The sequence below is a fragment of the Lonchura striata genome, chromosome 30 (genome assembly GCF_046129695.1).
Source record: "Lonchura striata isolate bLonStr1 chromosome 30, bLonStr1.mat, whole genome shotgun sequence".
Taxonomy (NCBI): Eukaryota; Metazoa; Chordata; class Aves; order Passeriformes; family Estrildidae; genus Lonchura; species Lonchura striata.
In genome coordinates, this window is record NC_134632.1 from 4,424,941 (window position 1) to 4,442,241 (window position 17,301).

The 17,301-nt window shown below is 53.5% G+C and overlaps 1 protein-coding gene across 3 annotated transcripts in view; it reads left to right on the plus strand.

Moving 5' to 3' along the window:
* The window catches only part of ANKS1A (ankyrin repeat and sterile alpha motif domain containing 1A), a 73,649-nt gene extending 60,598 nt beyond the window's left edge, over nt 1–13,051 (plus strand). For 2 of the 3 annotated variants that reach the window (XM_021535994.2, XM_021535997.2), the window contains 10 exons: nt 2,123–2,221; nt 2,555–2,707; nt 2,829–2,936; nt 4,501–4,665; nt 4,994–5,119; nt 5,245–5,316; nt 5,693–5,779; nt 6,115–6,252; nt 6,876–7,046; nt 8,187–13,051. In XM_021535994.2, the coding sequence (XP_021391669.2) occupies nt 2,123–2,221; nt 2,555–2,707; nt 2,829–2,936; nt 4,501–4,665; nt 4,994–5,119; nt 5,245–5,316; nt 5,693–5,779; nt 6,115–6,252; nt 6,876–7,046; nt 8,187–8,306 (1,239 nt within the window). In that variant the 3' untranslated portion in view covers nt 8,307–13,051. The remainder of the gene's footprint in view (nt 1–2,122; nt 2,222–2,554; nt 2,708–2,828; nt 2,937–4,500; nt 4,666–4,993; nt 5,120–5,244; nt 5,317–5,692; nt 5,780–6,114; nt 6,253–6,875; nt 7,047–8,186) is intronic. The other variant, XM_021535995.2, reaches the window with a different exon arrangement.
* Nucleotides 13,052–17,301: the final 4,250 nt, after the last annotated feature.

The window sequence follows — 17,301 nt, forward strand, 5'->3', positions numbered from 1 at the left end:
TGGCCCTCTTTGTGCATTTCAAAAAGCCCTTTCCAAGCCATCTCTCCCTCGGAGATGAATTCCTTGCACACATACTGCATTCCTGCCAGGTGAGGTGTCTGTCAGAGGAGTTAATCCCCATTAATCCCTTCCCTCCTCCCCGGAGCTGAGCACACAATCCCCTGCTGTTACAGGAATGCACATTAAATGTGGCTCTTTGGCTTAAAATTCATGAACAAGAAAAGGGAGGGGATGTTTCCATCTTTCTGGTGGGATGCTGCAGCCCACCAGCCGGAGGTCACTGCCCTGGCAGCAGCAGCTCCTTGTGTTAATCGCTGGGAGTTTGTTCCCAGTCCAAGAGAGTTGCAGCTTGTGCACCAAATGGGCAGCCTGGAGCTTTCAGCAGCAACCTGCCCATTGTTACTCACCGATTTGTGCACTGGAGGGGTGCACAGAACAGTTTGTGTGATGTGGTTCCATCCTCTCACAGCTCCTGGTGTGCAGTGTCACCACTCAGGTGAGCCCCTGGTGTCCCCTGGCCTCGCTCACGGGCTGTGGGGTGCAGGGCAGATGGGTCCCTGGTGTGCACAGGGACTCTGGGGCAGTGCCAGCAGCTCTTCCCAGCACAATGGCCCCAACTAGCACAGTCTGTGAACTGGCCTTTGGGAAAACACAGAATTAAACCCCCCACCCCCACCGTGGGCTGAAGAACCATTTAGTTCTGACTTTTCTGTTTCTTAAACAACTCTCAGACAAATAAATGCCTTTGTGCCATTGCTGTCAGCTCAGGCTCTGCTCTCCTGTCCCCTCCCAGCTCTCCAGGAATGAAATGTGTGGGATCTGACCTGCCAAGGGAGGGGGAGGCAGAGGAGCCCTGTCAGGGGGTGTGGAGGGCTCTGCCTCCTGCCACCCACTGCTCATTTGCTGTTTGCTAAATGATTAGTCTGGGGGCTGCAGGGCAGCTTTCCCTTGTGGCAGAGAGATCTCTGGGCATCTCTTACCTCTGGTGTTAATCCACTTTCTCTGAACACTCCTCTGTCAGAGGGAGGAGCAGCTCCTGGGTGGAGAGCCATGTGCCATCCTGCTCTGCTGTCACCACACCTGCCATGGAGGTGGCAGTGATGCTGCCTGGCAGGAGCAGAGCAGCTGCTGGCATGGCCGGGAGCAAGGACACTGCTCTGGGGCAGCTCGCTGCATTTAAAGCAGGTAGCACTCACAAAGCACACGTGCTGAAATCCCACGAAAGCGTGGATGGGAAGGGGCAGGAAATATTTGCTGCCCTTTATGGAGGGTGCCTGGCAGTCTCACCTGCCCTCACCTTCCCTGCGGCCGGCCTTAATTGGGTTTCTCTTATAAAACCAAAATGTGGAACAGTGAAGCGCTGTCGGCGCACACCTGCTGGGACTCTCCGGGGAGCAGAGGGAGGCAGGGCCAGGGAGGGGGTCCGGGCTCCAGCTGGAGCCTTCAGTCACACAGCAGCGTGGCTCTGCCAGGCGTGGGGAGAGTGTCCTGCTGAGCTCTGCCCAGGTAGGAGGGCTGGGAAGCAGGTTGTGACAGGGGCTTTTAAAGGGGGGATGGAGTCCGTGTGCTTCTGCTCTGCAGGGGGAAGGGGGCAGAAAAGGGGTTTTGACAGCACACAGTGGGGTGACTGGAGCATCTCTGGCCCTACCCAGGGCCAGAGGAGACATCTGACCTTCCCCTGCTGCCAGGGAAAGCAGTGCAGGTTTCCCTGTGGCTGTGGAGGGAGGTTGAGCAGAACCCAGAGCCCTTGCTCGGGCATGGAGGGGGCTGGGGTTTGCCTGGGCACTGTTACAGGATGTTTAAAGCCTCCGTGTGTCAATCCCATGGGAGGTGGCTGTAAGCCATGCCCCGGGGCTAAAGGCTGGCTCGGGAGCAGGGAGAGGAGGGCAGTGCTCCCTGTGCTGCAGCTCTGCTCATGTCAGCCCTCTCTGTGCCCAAGGTCGGTACATGGGGCAGAGCTCCCAGCCTTGGAAGCCTTTATCCTTCTCCTCTTCCTCCTCCTCCTCTTCCTGCTGCCAGGATGGGCTGGAGGTCAAATCAGGAAGGTGCTGTAACTGCGTGATGCCCGTTCACACACGTTTGTGGCTCCCTGCTCCCATGTGGCTCCCTGCTGTCCCCACAGGGCTGTAATGTCATGGAGGACCAGGACCTTCGGGATATCGGGATCGGTGACCCGCAGCACCGCCGGAAGCTGCTCCAGGCCGCTCGCTCCCTCCCCAAGGTCAGCACCAGCTGAGGATGGGGCATTGCCAAGCATGCCTGTGAACACGGGAAACAAAAGCCAGACCCTGCATGTCTGGGGCTGTGAGAGGGGTTTGGGGAATAGCAGGGAGGAGGAGGAGGAGTATACTGCTCTTCCAGGCTATGTGGATGTGGTAGCTCCATGCTGGGACTGTTCCTCCTGCCAGTCTTGGTCCCAAGCACATTCTTTGTACAGTACTTTTGTTACTAGCTAGTGGAGATGGTGATGACCTGTAAACTTATTTTCATTGGTCTCATATCCCTTGGGAACCCAGCTCCTGCAGCTTTTAACACCTTTCTTTTGCTTTCACAGTTGAAACCTTTGGGCTGTGATGGGAATAGCCAGCCATCAGTTCCCGCATGGCTCGACTCCCTGGGGCTGCAGGATTACATCCAGTCCTTCCTCTCGAGTGGCTACAGCTCTATTGACACTGTGAAAAACCTCTGGGAGCTTGAGATAGTAAATGTGAGTGTCACCCCTCTCCTGCCAGGGCAGCAAGGTCCTGCCCTGTTCCCTGGGGCTGGGACTTGCCACAAGTCTCTCAGAGCAGCTCTGTGCCCGTGGTGACCCTGATCTCTCCCTGCAGGTGCTGAAAGTGAACCTGCTGGGCCATCGGAAGAGGATCATCGCCTCGCTGGCAGACAGACCCTATGAGGAGCCACCAGCCAAGCCACCACGGTTCTCGCAGCTGAGAGTGAGTCCCTGCTCGTGGCTCCCTGCCTGCCTCGTGTGTCAGTGCTGGGAGAAATCTGGCCATGGCCAGGGGTGTCCATACAGCTGCTTGCCTCATCCTCTCCAGCCACCCCAGCAGCAAATACTTGTGCAGGGGCAACCTTGCAGTGAGTGGGGCAAGATAATTGCAGCCCTTGCAGGCCAGCCTCTGGATGCTGACCTCATAGGAAAGGTCAGGGTGCCACTCCCACCTCTGCCCTGCACAGAAGGGAGCTCTGAGCCTACTTTCTTACCCTTGTTTCCTGGTCAGAGAGGCTTTCAGCAGGCAGGAGTGACCCAGCCCAGCTGGAGAGGGGCTGCAGCTGGGACTTGGTGTTTGATTGCACCCTTGGGATCCAGAGCCCTCTCCCTGGCCCGGCTGGGCTGCTGAGAGCTCCTGCTCTTGCTGCCAAATAACACTCGACAAGATGTGTGGATGTTGATTTTTGCTGCAGGAGTGGCAGCATTTGGATGTCAGGCCCTCATTACGGGGTTGGCTGGGAGGGAAGCATCACATTCTCCGTTCTTCCTGAAAACTGGCTTTTGAGAGCTGAGTTTGGCAAAAGCTGCTGGGCTCAGAGTGACTCTGAGCTCAGGAATGGGGGTAGCATGTTGTGCTGCCTCCTCCCAGAGATTGCTAATCAGCTTCCTGGAGCAGGAATTGGAGTGATTAGAGTTTACCCAACCTGAACATCTGGTCCTTGCCCTGCTGCAGAGCTCTGCCCTCCTGGCTTCCCAAGGCTTTCCAACCCAAACAGCCTCAGCTGAAGCGAGTTGAGCTGCTGTGCCCTGCTTGTTGACACGGGATTTTTTAGGAACCGGGTTCAAGTGTGAGAACAGAGTTCACACTGCTGCTGCACTGGGAGGGTGCCCAGTACAGACCCCCTGCTCAATGCCCTGTGCCAGGCAGAGGAGCATGAGGGGACCAGCAGCCAAGGAAGGATCTGCACCGTGAGCCGGGCGAGACTGAAGGCAGGGAGAGGCTGCTCCGTGCGGCTCAGCTGATTGAGATGCTGCCCGGGGAGGCTGGCTGGGAGAATGGGCCATGTGCAGCATTTCCTGGGCTGCAGCTGGTGAGCTCCAGCGCTGGCTGCGGCGCGGGGGGCGGGCGGACGTCAATGGCAAATCAAGCGAGTGGGTTGAATGGGACTGATGCAGCTGCAGCTGTGCCGAGGCTCTGGCCGTGCCTGGCGGCGGCTCCCGGGGCACCTCTGCTGGGATGGCTGAGCATCATCGCCCTTGGGTGCTTAGATAGTGCTTTAGGGAGCCCACCCCTCTGGAATCACCTTGCCCCCAGCCCAGCGTGTCCCCTGCCCTCCTGGGATGAGCTCTCGGAGGCGGAGGCGTGCTGGGCACAAAGGGCTGAGTACATGGCTGAAACCATCCTGGAGTAAATCAGGTGTCTCATGCAGAAGGCAAAGGGTGGGATTGGCACTGAGGCAGGAGCTGAGCCTGTTAGTCCACTCAATGGGAAATGTAGAGGGAGTGATGGGGGCACAGCACAGCCCAAGATGACTGGGTCTCTTTGTGGTGTCTGCTCCTTCCAGTGCCAGGATTTGATGTCGCAGACGTCGTCTCCCCTGAGCCAGAACGACTCCTGCACAGGCAGATCTGCTGATCTCCTGCTGCCCTCCGGGGACACTGCCAAGAGGCAACACGATCGTGCCACTGAGGTTGCTACTTACTCCAGAGCTGAGCGCTACAAAGCACAGGTTAGTGAGTGTTTGTGTGTGTCCTGGGGGCCCACTGCACAGGCTATCCCATCTCTGGAGCCAGGGAGAAGGAAGGATGATGCAGGGAGGGAGCTGGTCAGGCTCATCTTCCCTCAGACATTAGAGTCAGCAGCTCCTTTATGCCTCAGTTTCACCTCAAAAATAGCTCACACTTCCATCAGCACTGGCACCTTAACCCCATGTGCTGCCTCCACCCAGCTCCTGGGGGATTTGGCCATTGCCAACCTCAGTCCCCTCAGCTCAAAGAGCCCCATTGAGAACTGTTCCAACCCATCATGGCTTCACATCCACGCTTCTTGCCATGCAGGAGGACCGTCGGGAGTCCAGGCTCACCCTGCGTCCCCCCAGCCTGGCAGCCCCATATGCCCCTGTTCAAAACTGGCAGCACCAGCCTGAGAAGCTCATCTTTGAGTCCTGCGGGTACGAGGCCAACGTAAGTGTCTTTTGGTTTGTGGGGGTGGCGAGGATGAGGAGGCTCTGAGGCTCAGGCTGTTGAGCATGGGGTCTCAGGGCAATGTCATTGCCTTAGGATTTAATATCTCTCCCTCCTTCACACAGTACTTGGGCTCCATGTTGATCAAAGACCTCCGAGGGACAGAGTCTACCCAGGACGCCTGTGCCAAGATGAGGGTATGGAGACCCTGGGGCTGGGGGCTTCACTTGCAGCCTGTGGGGGATGATGTGGGTTGGGGAGGGGGGACCTCAGTGGTTCCCCAAACCCTGTCCACCAACAGGCAGTGCCACTGTCTCTGGTGAACTGCCCCTTCCCAACATTCTTCCCAGTACCCAGGAGGTTTGCGCACTGGGGGAGTGGTGGCAGGATTCTCTTCAGGTCCTTGTCTCTTCCCCTTTGCTTCCACCAGGAGCTAAATTTCCTCTTCCTCGTCCTAGATCCCCAAAACTTCCTGTACAGGCCTGGAGGTCTCTAGGGGGACGTGGGCTGGGGTGGGGGTGAAGAGGGAGCATCCATTTGTAGTTGGTCACTTGAATATTCTCATTTCTAAAGAAATCTACGGAGCACATGAAGAAGATCCCAACCATAATCCTGTCCATCACATACAAAGGGGTGAAGTTCATCGATGCCTCCAACAAGGTGAGCTGCAGATGCCTCAAAGTTGGTGTCTGGAGGGACACAGCCTGCAATCCCACCTGCCTGGGGGCTGCAGGTCACTTTTTGTGGCTCCAGAAGCCACAGCTGGTCCTGGGGAGCTTCTGAGGCTGGGGGAGAATACCAAGGTGGTGATGATCACCTGAGTGCCAAAGGCTTGGCAGACTGGCTGTTTGTGGACCATGTTGCCCTTTGTTCCTGCCATGGGAGGGAGCTGGGGCTGGTCTGGCTGGGAGACTCCCCTTCCCTGTCCCCAGGACAGCATCTACAGCCTCTGTTTGCCCAGAAGGGTGACAGGTGCTTGTGGTTGACCCCGGCAGAATGTCATTGCTGAGCACGAGATCCGGAACATCTCCTGTGCTGCTCAGGACCCTGAGGATCTCTGCACATTTGCCTACATCACCAAGGACCTGCAGACCAGCCATCACTACTGCCATGTCTTCAGCACTGTGGATGTGGTGAGTGCATTGTCATGTCACATCTCCTGGTCCTTCAGTGCCCATTTGTTTCATCCCTCAGCTTCATTGGGTAGTGACAGACTGCTCCTTTCTGGGGTTCTTTCACCCATTTTTACAATAAAGTAGTCTTGGTTTCATGCCTGTCCTGTGGCATGGAACCTCTGTGGACAAAGAGAATATTTGTCTGGTTTCATTACTGCCATTTCCAGCGCTGAATAAAGCAGGGCAGGACCTTTCCCTTCTGGGGAATGTGCTGTGCACAAACCCCTAACATGCTCTCAATTATGTTGAGCATAATGGGCTGATTTAACAGCTCAGAGAAGGTAGAAGTGTCATTTGCTTTTATACTTGGGCAGAATCAAAATTGCACAAGACTTTTGGGTTATTTTTCTTTATGCTGCTGAACTGCAGTGCTGGTGGGGCTTTACAGGTGGGCAGGGGGCCCTGGGACAGGCAGCGTGGTCCCAGCTCCCCCACATCTGGAGCTCAGTGGCTTTGCCAGGGATACAGCAGGATGTGACTTGCTGATGGGATGGTCTGTGACCCCAGAGCAGCTTCTGAGCACAAGGGGGACTGTGCACAGGGTGATCTGACAGCTTTGTGTTCTCTGTGTCCTCTCAAAGAACCTGACGTACGAGATCATCCTCACGTTGGGGCAGGCATTCGAGGTCGCCTACCAGCTCGCCCTGCAAGCCCAGAGAGCAAAGCCTCTGGGTGCTGGAGCAGGAGAAATGATTGAAACAAAATCTTCCAAACCGGTGCCTAAACCACGAGCAGGCATGAGGAAATCCGCGGTACGTGGGAGCGGCCAAGAGCGACCTGCTGGGCTGAGCTGGGGGTTCTTGTGGGCACCTGGGTGGTGGGGGGAGCCCAGACGTGGTCCAGGTGCCTGTCCTGCTGCTGGCCCTGCGGGTCTGTGTCAGTTCTGTGGGGCTGGGGCTTCTCCTGGTAGCAGAAGGGCAGGCAGAGGTGGAAATGGCTCAGGTGGGATGGGGCTTTAGTGCCCTGCTGGGTCCAGCACAAGCTTCCACGTGCAAACCCTGCAGAGCTGCAGTGAAACAAATAAGTGAGCTGCAGTATGGGATTCCCCATAACCACAACCAGCCAAGACTGGAGCTGCTGAGCAGCAGGGACTGCTGCACATGTCACTGCCTTCCTTTAATGTCTCCTTTTGTCTGTGTTCTGCTTGCTCCCCCCGCTCAGGTGCCGCTCCCTCCCGACACCCGCTGTTGTTACTGTCACACCTGTACAACACACCGCCCCTCCTACCTGCCGCTGCAGTCTGTTAGTCCTGGAGCGAAGGTCTTTACCCTTCTTCCTGCCATCTCCATTCCAAACCGACCCGGGCTGCCTCCCCACTTCCTGTATCTCCTGCTGCTCCCCCGTGTCCTGCTGTTTTTCATCCCCATGCTCATTCTGGCCCACACCAGGGGTTCAGATGAACCCCAGGGATCTGCTGCTCCCACCCACTCCTGCTGATGCAGTGTGGCAGCTCTCAGCTAATCCTGCTGCTCCTGCTGGGGTGGTAACTTCCCCACGGCACCCTGATTTAGCAGGACAAGAGGAAAGAGCCGTGCTTGGTCAGGAGGGTGAACCACGTGGGAGCTCACCTGCCAGGAACTGTCTCCCTCTTGTGCCATTTCTGTAGCGCTCCGTTTTTCATGCTTGTTTGAGATGAGCGAAGCTGTCGCTGATGGTGACAGGGCCTCGCAGCCTAATGCAGGGAGTCATCTTGGGGTGCTGGGTTGAGACTGACGTGGCCAGACAAGTTTTAGCTGTGAAGGACTCAAATGCCTCCCCAGCAAGAGCTGCTTCCTTGCACACATTTTTGGGATGGGCAGTAGGCAGGCAGGCGCTCTGTGCTTCGAGTTCTCACTCATTCTGACGCAGAAGCACAGGTGTCCTAAGATGCCCTTTCTCTCCTTATTTTCTAGCTGGATCCCCCTGAAGTGGACCAAGACTCCCAGTCTCATGCCAGTGTCTCCTGGGTCGTGGACCCCAAGCAGGACTCCAAGCGGACCCTCAGCACTAAGTATGAGACCACTATCTTCTAAAGCAAACGCCCGCGTCCGCCCCGTCTAACCGTGCCTTTGCGATCTGATCTGTCTGCTCTTCTAAACTCCCTCTTCCTCCAGCTGCTCGCCCTGAGCCCGCGTAGGCACCGCGTCCAAGGCAGCAGCACTTAGGAGACTGTAGACTTAAACGGCTTTTGTACCTGATCGCTGCTGAACACTGTGAATCTCCTTACTCGGAAGCAAGGGTAACGCGCTGTAGCTGCCCGCGAGGCGGGAGGAGCAGAGGGCAGGCTGGCAGTCGGAGATGTGGATCCAGGAAAGCCGCCCACCGTTTTCACGTCTTCCCCCCTCGCTCTGGCACTGTGAATCCCTGGGGCAATGTGATACTCCCCAGGCCTTTTTTTTTCTATCTCACCTTGTCCTTGGACTGATGGAGACCTCTTGTCTCTATGGTGCACACGCTCCCTCCTCCTAGATCCTCCTCTTCCCGACTGAGCCACGGCTGTGTACTGTTCAGTGAACTCACCTCTCCTTCCCTGCCAGTCGAACCGACACTAACCACTGTGATGCTCTCTGCAAATAACACACGGGCACTTCCATTTCCTCACGGCCACCCTTGCCCGCAGTCTTCTTCCTCAAAGCCCAGCGCAGAACTTGCTCTGGGTGGTGGGGGAGTGTTGGTTTGGGCCGGGTATGATCGTTCCCACTGTGAGCTCTGTCCCCTCGGACATGGCAAGGGGTTTGGTTGCATGCATTTCAGTCCCTTGTAGGTTTTTCTTTCCCTCATAGTCTTGGTGTTTACATTCACCAGACTTCTCATGAGAGCTCGGTGTTAGTTCTCACGTGGCAGCCTGTGGCTAGGCTTCCAAAGGCACATGTTGTTGGGACGGGAGGTGTCAGCTGGGCACCACAAGCAGCATCAGCAGGGAGAGGCCAGGGAGCACCCTAGGTTATTTGCCCCTAGTGTCAGGGCCCAGTAGCAGCTTGTCTGAGTTCTGCTGTGGCTTAGGAGCTGCTGCCTCAGATCTTCCATTTCCCCTCACCTGCAGTGAAATCTGATGTTTCAAAGTCCTTATTTAGCTCTTTCTCAGGACTAAGTTTGATCTCCCAAGTAATTTGCAACTTAATGGCAAACTGACCTCAGTCTGAGGGCTCAGCCAGTGGGAAGCCAATGAGAGGACTAAAAGTGTTGTCTTAAAGCAAAAAAAAAACAAAGGAAAGCTCAGTCTAGTACATACATTTCATATGCCACAGAGTCAGCACTGCCCAGGGCCTGCAGTGCCACCCTGCCAGCCCAAGCCTTGTGGCCAGCAGAACATTGCTGTGCCTGAGGTGCTCTGGGAGGTTTGGTTTGTGTTCCATCAGCACTTTTGCGAGCTCTAAGAGTGCCCTGAAGGTTTATGTGTCCCTCCAAGAGAAACTCAGTCCCTGGTGTGGGTGGCAGAGTGGTACTTGTAGGTGTTCTCCACGCAGCTACCACACAGCTGCCCAGTGTCAGAGGCTCTGAGCTCTTCACCTCCCCCTGCTCTCAGCTGGGAAGGACAGGTCCCTGCACAACCCCTAAATCCGGGTCAGGAGAGCATGTGCCTTTCTGAGGGTGACCAAACCCAGCAGGGATCACAGGCAGCCCTTCCCAAACCGCGCCGCTGCCGCTCTGTGTCCGTAGCCGTGACGGTTTTCGTGTCCCATCTCCGGGCCGTTCGCCTCGCCTTTCCCAGCACGCGTTTTTGTATGACTCGGAAATTCACTCCATTATCTTCCTTTCTGTTTGCCTCTGCGAAGCTGAGCTCCGGGCAGCCGTCTCCTACCACGGGATGTAGTGGCGGGGCAGAGACCTGGGACGCAGTGGCCTCCTGACATGAAGATCATCTCCCTCTGGCACAGGTGGCTGCCTCAGAGTGGGTGCGTGGCTGCTCGGTGAGGGCTCCCAGAGCAGAGGGGGAAAGGGAGCCAAGGAAAGCTGCTCATCTCCATTCCTAGCAAAGGAAAACTCGAGACTCGGAGGCCAAGAGCGATGTCGCCTTTCCCGGTCTGAGACAAAACGTCTTTCGACTCGTTTCTTTTTTAATGAAGTGACACAGAGCAAATCCGGTTCACGGTTTCAATGTAGCGCTGCAGCTTTTTGGTGAGGAAAAAAACAACCAACAGCTTTTTATTTACTGAGAATCCTGCAGTCCGCGAGGAGCACGACAGAAAGTCTTAGCAGGGGAGTGGTGTGTGCATTTCTGATGGTACTTACTCTGCTTCAGCTCTGGGAGAACAGGAGAGAACGCCAAATTCTTGGAGATCACTTCCTCCTGTGTGAGAACCTGGTAGGGTAAGTCTGCATCCTGTTCTCCAAGCCACTCCACACTTCTGTAGCAAAAGGAAGTAACTTCAGGAAAAGATTCTGCAAAGGATTTTCACTCCAGAGCAGCTGTGGCCAATATCCCTGATGGTACAAAGCTTCCTTATCCCCCGAACTGTCGTGTTGCAATACTTGACATTTCTATGGCAAGGACCCCGTTTCTTCCCATTTCCGCACTGAATTCCTGGGGACGACTCCCTGCTCCAGCCTCTGTGCACCTGTCTTGTTTTTAAATGCAGTTATGCCCTGAGGGATTGGGGTTTTTTTAAGTATATTCAATTGTGATTTAGCACTTTTTTGATACTAGCTAATTATTTAATTAGTGCAACCGTTTCAGAAGATGAACAAATAAGGAGTTAAATTTTGGGCATTACACTGAAACAGTCCATCCCCAAGGACAAACCACATCAGCCTGAGGGTGGCTTGGCCCCGTCCGAGCCCAGTGTCCCCAAAGACACCGCCTCAAAGGTGCTGCGTGCTCGCTTTTATTCTGAATTACAGAGTGTTTCAGAGTGGTTTGGGCTGTGACTGACGTGTTTTCAGACTGTTCCCCTCTGGGGAGAATGTTAAAATGGCTGTGATTTGAATTCTTCAGATGCAAAATGCAGCGCAGTGCGTCTGTCGTGATCTCGTCAGGCCCTGCCAGGGCTGTGGGACCTGCTGCCACACAGGAACGCTGTGCCTGAGTAATTCCTGTTTAACTCCAGTTGCTGCTGTATGCCAGGGTTTCCTTTAGTCTCTCTCACCAGTGAGGCTGGGAGGGAAGTGAACCATAATCCCAAGGGCACAGACCTGTAAAGGATTGGGAAGGGGGAGTGGAGATTTTGGGTTAAGTCAATGAATTTAGGAAACCTAACATTCCTTGTTATGCACATGTTGCAATTCATACTGGTGTAAGTGTAAATATTTGGTGTGTTGGCAACAAGTCTTTGGTGAGATTGCAAATTGAACCTCTGCTTGGGAGTTGGGACACCTTTCCTTTCTGACATGTGAGCTTTTTTGGAGGTTGGCTTGGAGGTAACGTGGTGATGAAGACTCCAATCTTCAGGCACTGGGCTCGGTGACCCTGGTGGTCCGTTCCAGCCCCACGTGTAAACCTGTGGTTGTCTTTAGTGATCCATTCTTTAGCCAGATACTCCCTTTCTCACCTCACAGACAGAGCAGTTGTTTTGGCAGTTCAGTGTGGTGGGGTCTCTCGAGGGACTCAGTGCTGGAGACTGACCCTGGGCTGTGCCAGTCCTTGGCTCTGGCCACCTTCACCCACCCACTGTGCAGTATTCGGGCTCTTCCTCCCTGCAGGGTTTTGTGCTATCTGGAGGAAACTGCCCCAAATTTCTGGTGCTGAACACGACATTGCATCCAACTGCCTCTGCTGTATTACCTGCCCAGGAGGAGTTGGGGCTCCTCTGTTCCTCTCTTTAAAGACAGATTGTGTTTCACAGACTTTGGTTTGTGGGCTGAGCCCTCACACACGGCTGGCAAACAGAGTTGCCGAGTTTTGTCTTTTTATAGGAGGGGATGATTTTTTTTTTTTTCAAATTGAAGATGCTTTATCCTTTTTTTATTTTGTGTTTACAAAGAAAAAAAAAAACAAAACAGCATTAACCTTAGCTGTTCAACTGACTTTAAACATGCTTTGGGATTGTTCTTTTTAGAAGAAATTATGCAACTTTTTTGGGGTACATGCCTGTCCCCCCTCCCAGGGAGAAGACGCAGCGCCTTCCAGGCTGTGCCTGTAGTGAAGTCTGTACCTTCAGGAGGCTGCTGAGACACAGAGCAGATGCCAAAAAACCCCAAACACGTCCCGTTCTGTGTGCAGCTGAGGTGGAGCCAATGCTTTAATGCTCCTTCCACCCACCTCAGAAGTTTCCAGCAGCAGCAGCAGCATTTCCCCGGCTCTGCTCAGATCCGTGTTTTGGAGCTGGCACAGCACTCACAATGCTGTCGTGTTGCAAAGATCTCCCTTTTAGATCTCACATTGGTATTACCTTAATTTTTTTTTTCCCAAAAGAAAAGTACCTGTGCTGTTCTTGCTAAGTCAACCCAGCTCAGACATTTTTCTTACCCACAGAAGAATAACCTGGGATTCCCTGACAGGGCAGAAACAGTCGAGTTCAGTTTGCAATGTGGACATTTTTGCTAATTGTGATGTATGGCAGTGGGGCTGATTTGTAATACAAATGTTATTTAATCTGTCTGTATTTTGATACTTGAATTTCCTTTTATTTCCTGTATATACAATTGTTAATCTGTTCAAATTTGTCTGAATTTTAAACATCTTGTGGTACCAAACATAACCAATCTGTGCAAGAACATAGACTGACCTCACTACAACAAGGCGAGATTGTAAATATTCCTGGGCTTCCAGCAGTCGTTTTGTTGTTTTCATAATTGTACAACTTAGAACAGACTGAATTAATAAACAACCTTAGACACACGTGTGTGCTCTTGTGTGTGGCCCCAGTGTTGTGCCCAAGTCCTCCTGGGGGTCTGTGTCAAAGCAGGGCAGTTCTCATCCTGCAGGCACTGCCTGGGGGGGTTTGAGAGCTTTGGTTAAAGCTGCTTTTTCTGCAGTCAGTCATAATGACCCAAATATTGAATATTATTATTTTGAGTTTAATTTATGCGTAAAATCACATCCAAATGTTCTGTTAAAGACAGCACGAGGGTCTGCCACCATCGTGGGTGTGTTCTACATGTGGTGGAGGGCTAGAAAAGCTCATTTTTACCCCCACTAAAATACATCTGCAAGGACTGTGTCCCTGGGGGCTGTCATGTACTGGGGATAGCCACTGAAATCCCTTTTTGCAGCGTGGCAGCAAGCAGTTCCTATGATACCAGTACCCATGTGGGCAACCATGGTTCAGAACATTTACCCAGCAAAGGCCTGGGTTTTGCCAGAAACTGGGACATTTGAGTATGTAAAATTAGAGCAAGAAATCCAGACATTTAAATACAGGTTAAAGTTCAGATTTTCATGTCAAGTAAAATCTGACTGATGTGAAATGCTAAATACACCAGGGATTGCTAAATTTATACCGTATGCTCCATTTCTAATAACAAGGCAAGTCAGGTTTTCAGGCTGACATGAAATACACTGAGTTGGTTTAATGGTTTGAAGCACCATGAGGTTTTATCCCTCACAGCCACATCCCTGGCTGGGACTGACACCTCAGCAGAGGTTACAGGCCCCAGGCAGAATCTGTGAGATTTTAACTGAGTTAAAAAGCCTTATCTGCACTGCAGTTCAGTGAGCTCCACAGCCCCTTGCCTTCCCCACCAAATAGTGACAGGGTTTTGAGGAAAAAAGACTGCTGCTTTTTCTAGTTGAGAGGTTTATTCAGATCCTGATGTGCCAAAGGTCATCTCCTGCTGGCCTCGGTGGAGTTGTTGGATGAATTTTTACAAGCTGAGGCAAGATCTGAGAAACTGGAGGAGAATGGATTCCACCCCTGCTTGGTACGTGGAGGATGTGATCAGAAATAATCCAGCTTGCAGCTGGGAGAAGTACCTTCCTGAGAATTCCCAAACTCTTGCCTGTTGGTTGCACTTCCAAACCCACACCCAACTTCCAGCAGCTCCTCCTGAATGGAGCCAAGGCCCTTTGGGAAGTCTTTTTGAGAATATTGTCCATCGAGGAAAATTAGAAGGCTGAGGAGGGAAATTAATCCACTTCCCTGTAGGGAAGAGAAGTATGAAAACAAAAAATAATTGGTCAATCAACAGCAATCTCCTGTGAGAGAAGCTTCCTCAGGCAGCCAGGAGCAGATATGGGGCAGCCCTGTTTTACAGGAGGTTGCTGGAGGAACCAGGAACGCTCTGGAGGGATGCAGATAAACCAGCAGCCAGCACAGGAACCCAGGGGACACTGGCACCTGACAGCGCTTCAGGACCAGGTGTACTCACTTTGCTTTCTCTTTGTCAAACATCCACGTGCTTTCATGCAGGAAAAAGCCACATCAGTGACTTGTGGTGTGGAAGTGACAAAGTCTGGCCAGATCCTTCTGCAGAAAGTGCAGAAACAGTCCCTTAAACAGTTCTTCAGCTGAGACGCCAACACCTCAGAGAGCTCCTCTGCAGAGTCTGCTTTGTTCATGTCACAGTCACAGCTTACACAGCTGCAGCCTCTAAATCTTCCCATATTACTGACTCATACCTGACACTCATCAGATTTAAGAACTTCTTAGTAAATCGTGAAGTAATGAATAAATAAAACAGGCTCCAACTTTTTTTGCTTATTCCAGGAGCCATCTCATTTTCTTGGTATTTCTTCAGACCCAAACCCACTTCCATCCCCATTCTCACACATTTTTTGCTACAAGACAGAGAAAAGCCATCCCTGTTCTCACACATTTTTTGCTACAAGACAGAGAAAAGCCAAGCCTGAGTGTATAGATATATATTTATATGTATATAAGCTCGCAGACCTGTGTGGGAGAAGCTGACCCCTGGCAGTCCAAAGTCGCTCTAAGGACAATTTCATGCACAATGGTCAGTGTGGAAATGTCACCAGTGACTGCCCATAAGAGAGAACTGGCTGCAGAAAAGCAGGATAAAAGTAAGCGAAGGAACGCGAACACAGCCTCGAGAGGAAAAGGCGGTTAAAAAGCATTTTTTGAGTGAAAACGTGCAGGTTTGTGTACGGACAAATCGCCTCGCCAGCTGTGAGGGGAACCCGCCTCCCTCCCGTCCCCGCCATCCCCGGCGCGGGGCTGACCCCTAGTGCCGGCCGGGAGCGGCGCCTCAGTGAATTAACAGCGGGCACTGGGCGAGCGGGCACCGGGCACTGCGGGAATGGACACCGGGCACTGCGGGAATGGACCCCGGGCACGGCCCTGGGCGCTGTCCCGCACCCACCACCCCTAAAGCCGCCTTCGGGCCCGGCGGCCGGGACTCCCCGCGACCGCGGCGCCCCCCTGCCCCGCCAATGGGCCGCGCCAGGCGCCGTGTAGGGGCGGGGCGGCGGGGCGCTCCCATTACGGGCGGTGGGGGGAGCGAGGGTTCCGCTGTGAGGCGGGTGCCGGCGCCGCGCTGAGGGGAGGCAGCGGCGGCGAGCCGCGGGGGCAGCGCGGGGTCTGCCGTGGCACCCCGGTTTTTCCATGGCACCCCGGTCCTGCCATCGCATCCCGGCCCTGCCATCCCGGGAGCTGCCGCCGGGCCCGGCTGCGGGGGCAGCCCGGAGCTGTCGGGGAGCGGCAGCTGCAGGGAGCGCTGCTGGCCGTGCAGCCGCCGCAGCATCTTTCCTGCTCCCTCAGTCCTCTGAGTTCGCCCCTTTTCCTTTCCGGTGGGCCCAGAAGGGAGGGCTTGACTCCGGTCACCTGCTGTAACCTCTCCTGCACTTCTCTGGGATTGGGGCTAAACCTTCCGAAGGGCAACCCCACAAACGCTGGGATGAGGCTCCTTGTGTGCCAATAAACAATGTGCCTTTTTTCCTTTTTTTCTCCCTCACAGCATCCCCCCCCCTTTTATCTCCTCAGCATCCGTGACAGCTACAGCACTGAGGGATTACAGCGCCCTTAGGGCCACAGGGCAGGACTGGGGATGGGGATGGGGATGGGGATGCTGCACAGAACCATGGGGACAGCTTGTGAGTGGAAAAGCAACTGGGCATAAGAAACAAAACCAGTAAAGCTCATGGTGGAACCTGCCTGGCCCAAATCCTGCACAGGAGTTTCCCTCAGTGCTCCTTGTGCATTTTTCTGCAGTGCCCTTTTCTGATCCTTAGCTTCGCATGAGGAAGCTGAGGATGAAGAAATAGCATCTATAGAGAGTAGAACAGCACAGCTCCTGGGGCGACTGCACTTTGCTCTTGTCTCTGTTTCAGAGCACAGCCCATTGCTTCCAGCCTATAAATCCTGATCCCAGAGGAGGCAACTGTAAGTATTTAAATATATATGCATTTCCCCTGCATTAATTTACTTTCCCATGTGACTGGTGACATGAAGGATTGTAGTAGAAGAATGTATTTTTAATGCATTTCCTGCAGATTTCTGCAAGGCAATTAATTCCTGAGTGGGTTTAACTTGCCACAAAGGCAGAGGACCTCAGGAACACGGGTAATTGGGCTGGGTGGGTTCTTTTAAACTACTGTTCTAATATGCTCCATCCATCTCTCTGATTAGATTAATCTCATTTATTTTAGCCAAGCCATCTAGCTGAAATCCCAACAGAGGAAATTGAGATTTTGAGTCTTTCAGGGTGAGTGCTTGGAGTGTTAGGCAGCAAACTCCACAGGGATATTTCCAATTTGCCCTTTTAGCACATCAGAAATTTGTAACCCTGTTGATCACATTGGAAAAGGACCATTTGGGCTGCAAATCTGCCTCATCCATGAGGGGCTGTGGAGAGCCCACACAGATCTCCTCTGCCCTGCTTGAAGAAAGTTCCCTAAGATATTAAACCCAGCCTGGTGCAGAGGGCTCAGCTTTCCAAGAAGGCTCCCATTTTTCTGGCAGGAGCAGAGGGAGCTCCATGGCTGGACCTTCCTCACCTGTGGAATGGCCACGCTTTTGCAGCCCCACCGTCATGACTGTGCTGGGCGCAGCGAGGGGGAGAGCCTGCCAGTGCAAACAGAAATACCTTCCCCGTGGAAGGGGAAATGGATTTTTTGTTTAAAAGATGGCAATGTTTTTCCAAGCCTGATGAATATGAAAGTCCCCATTTAAAGGAGTTGAAACAGCAGAGAAA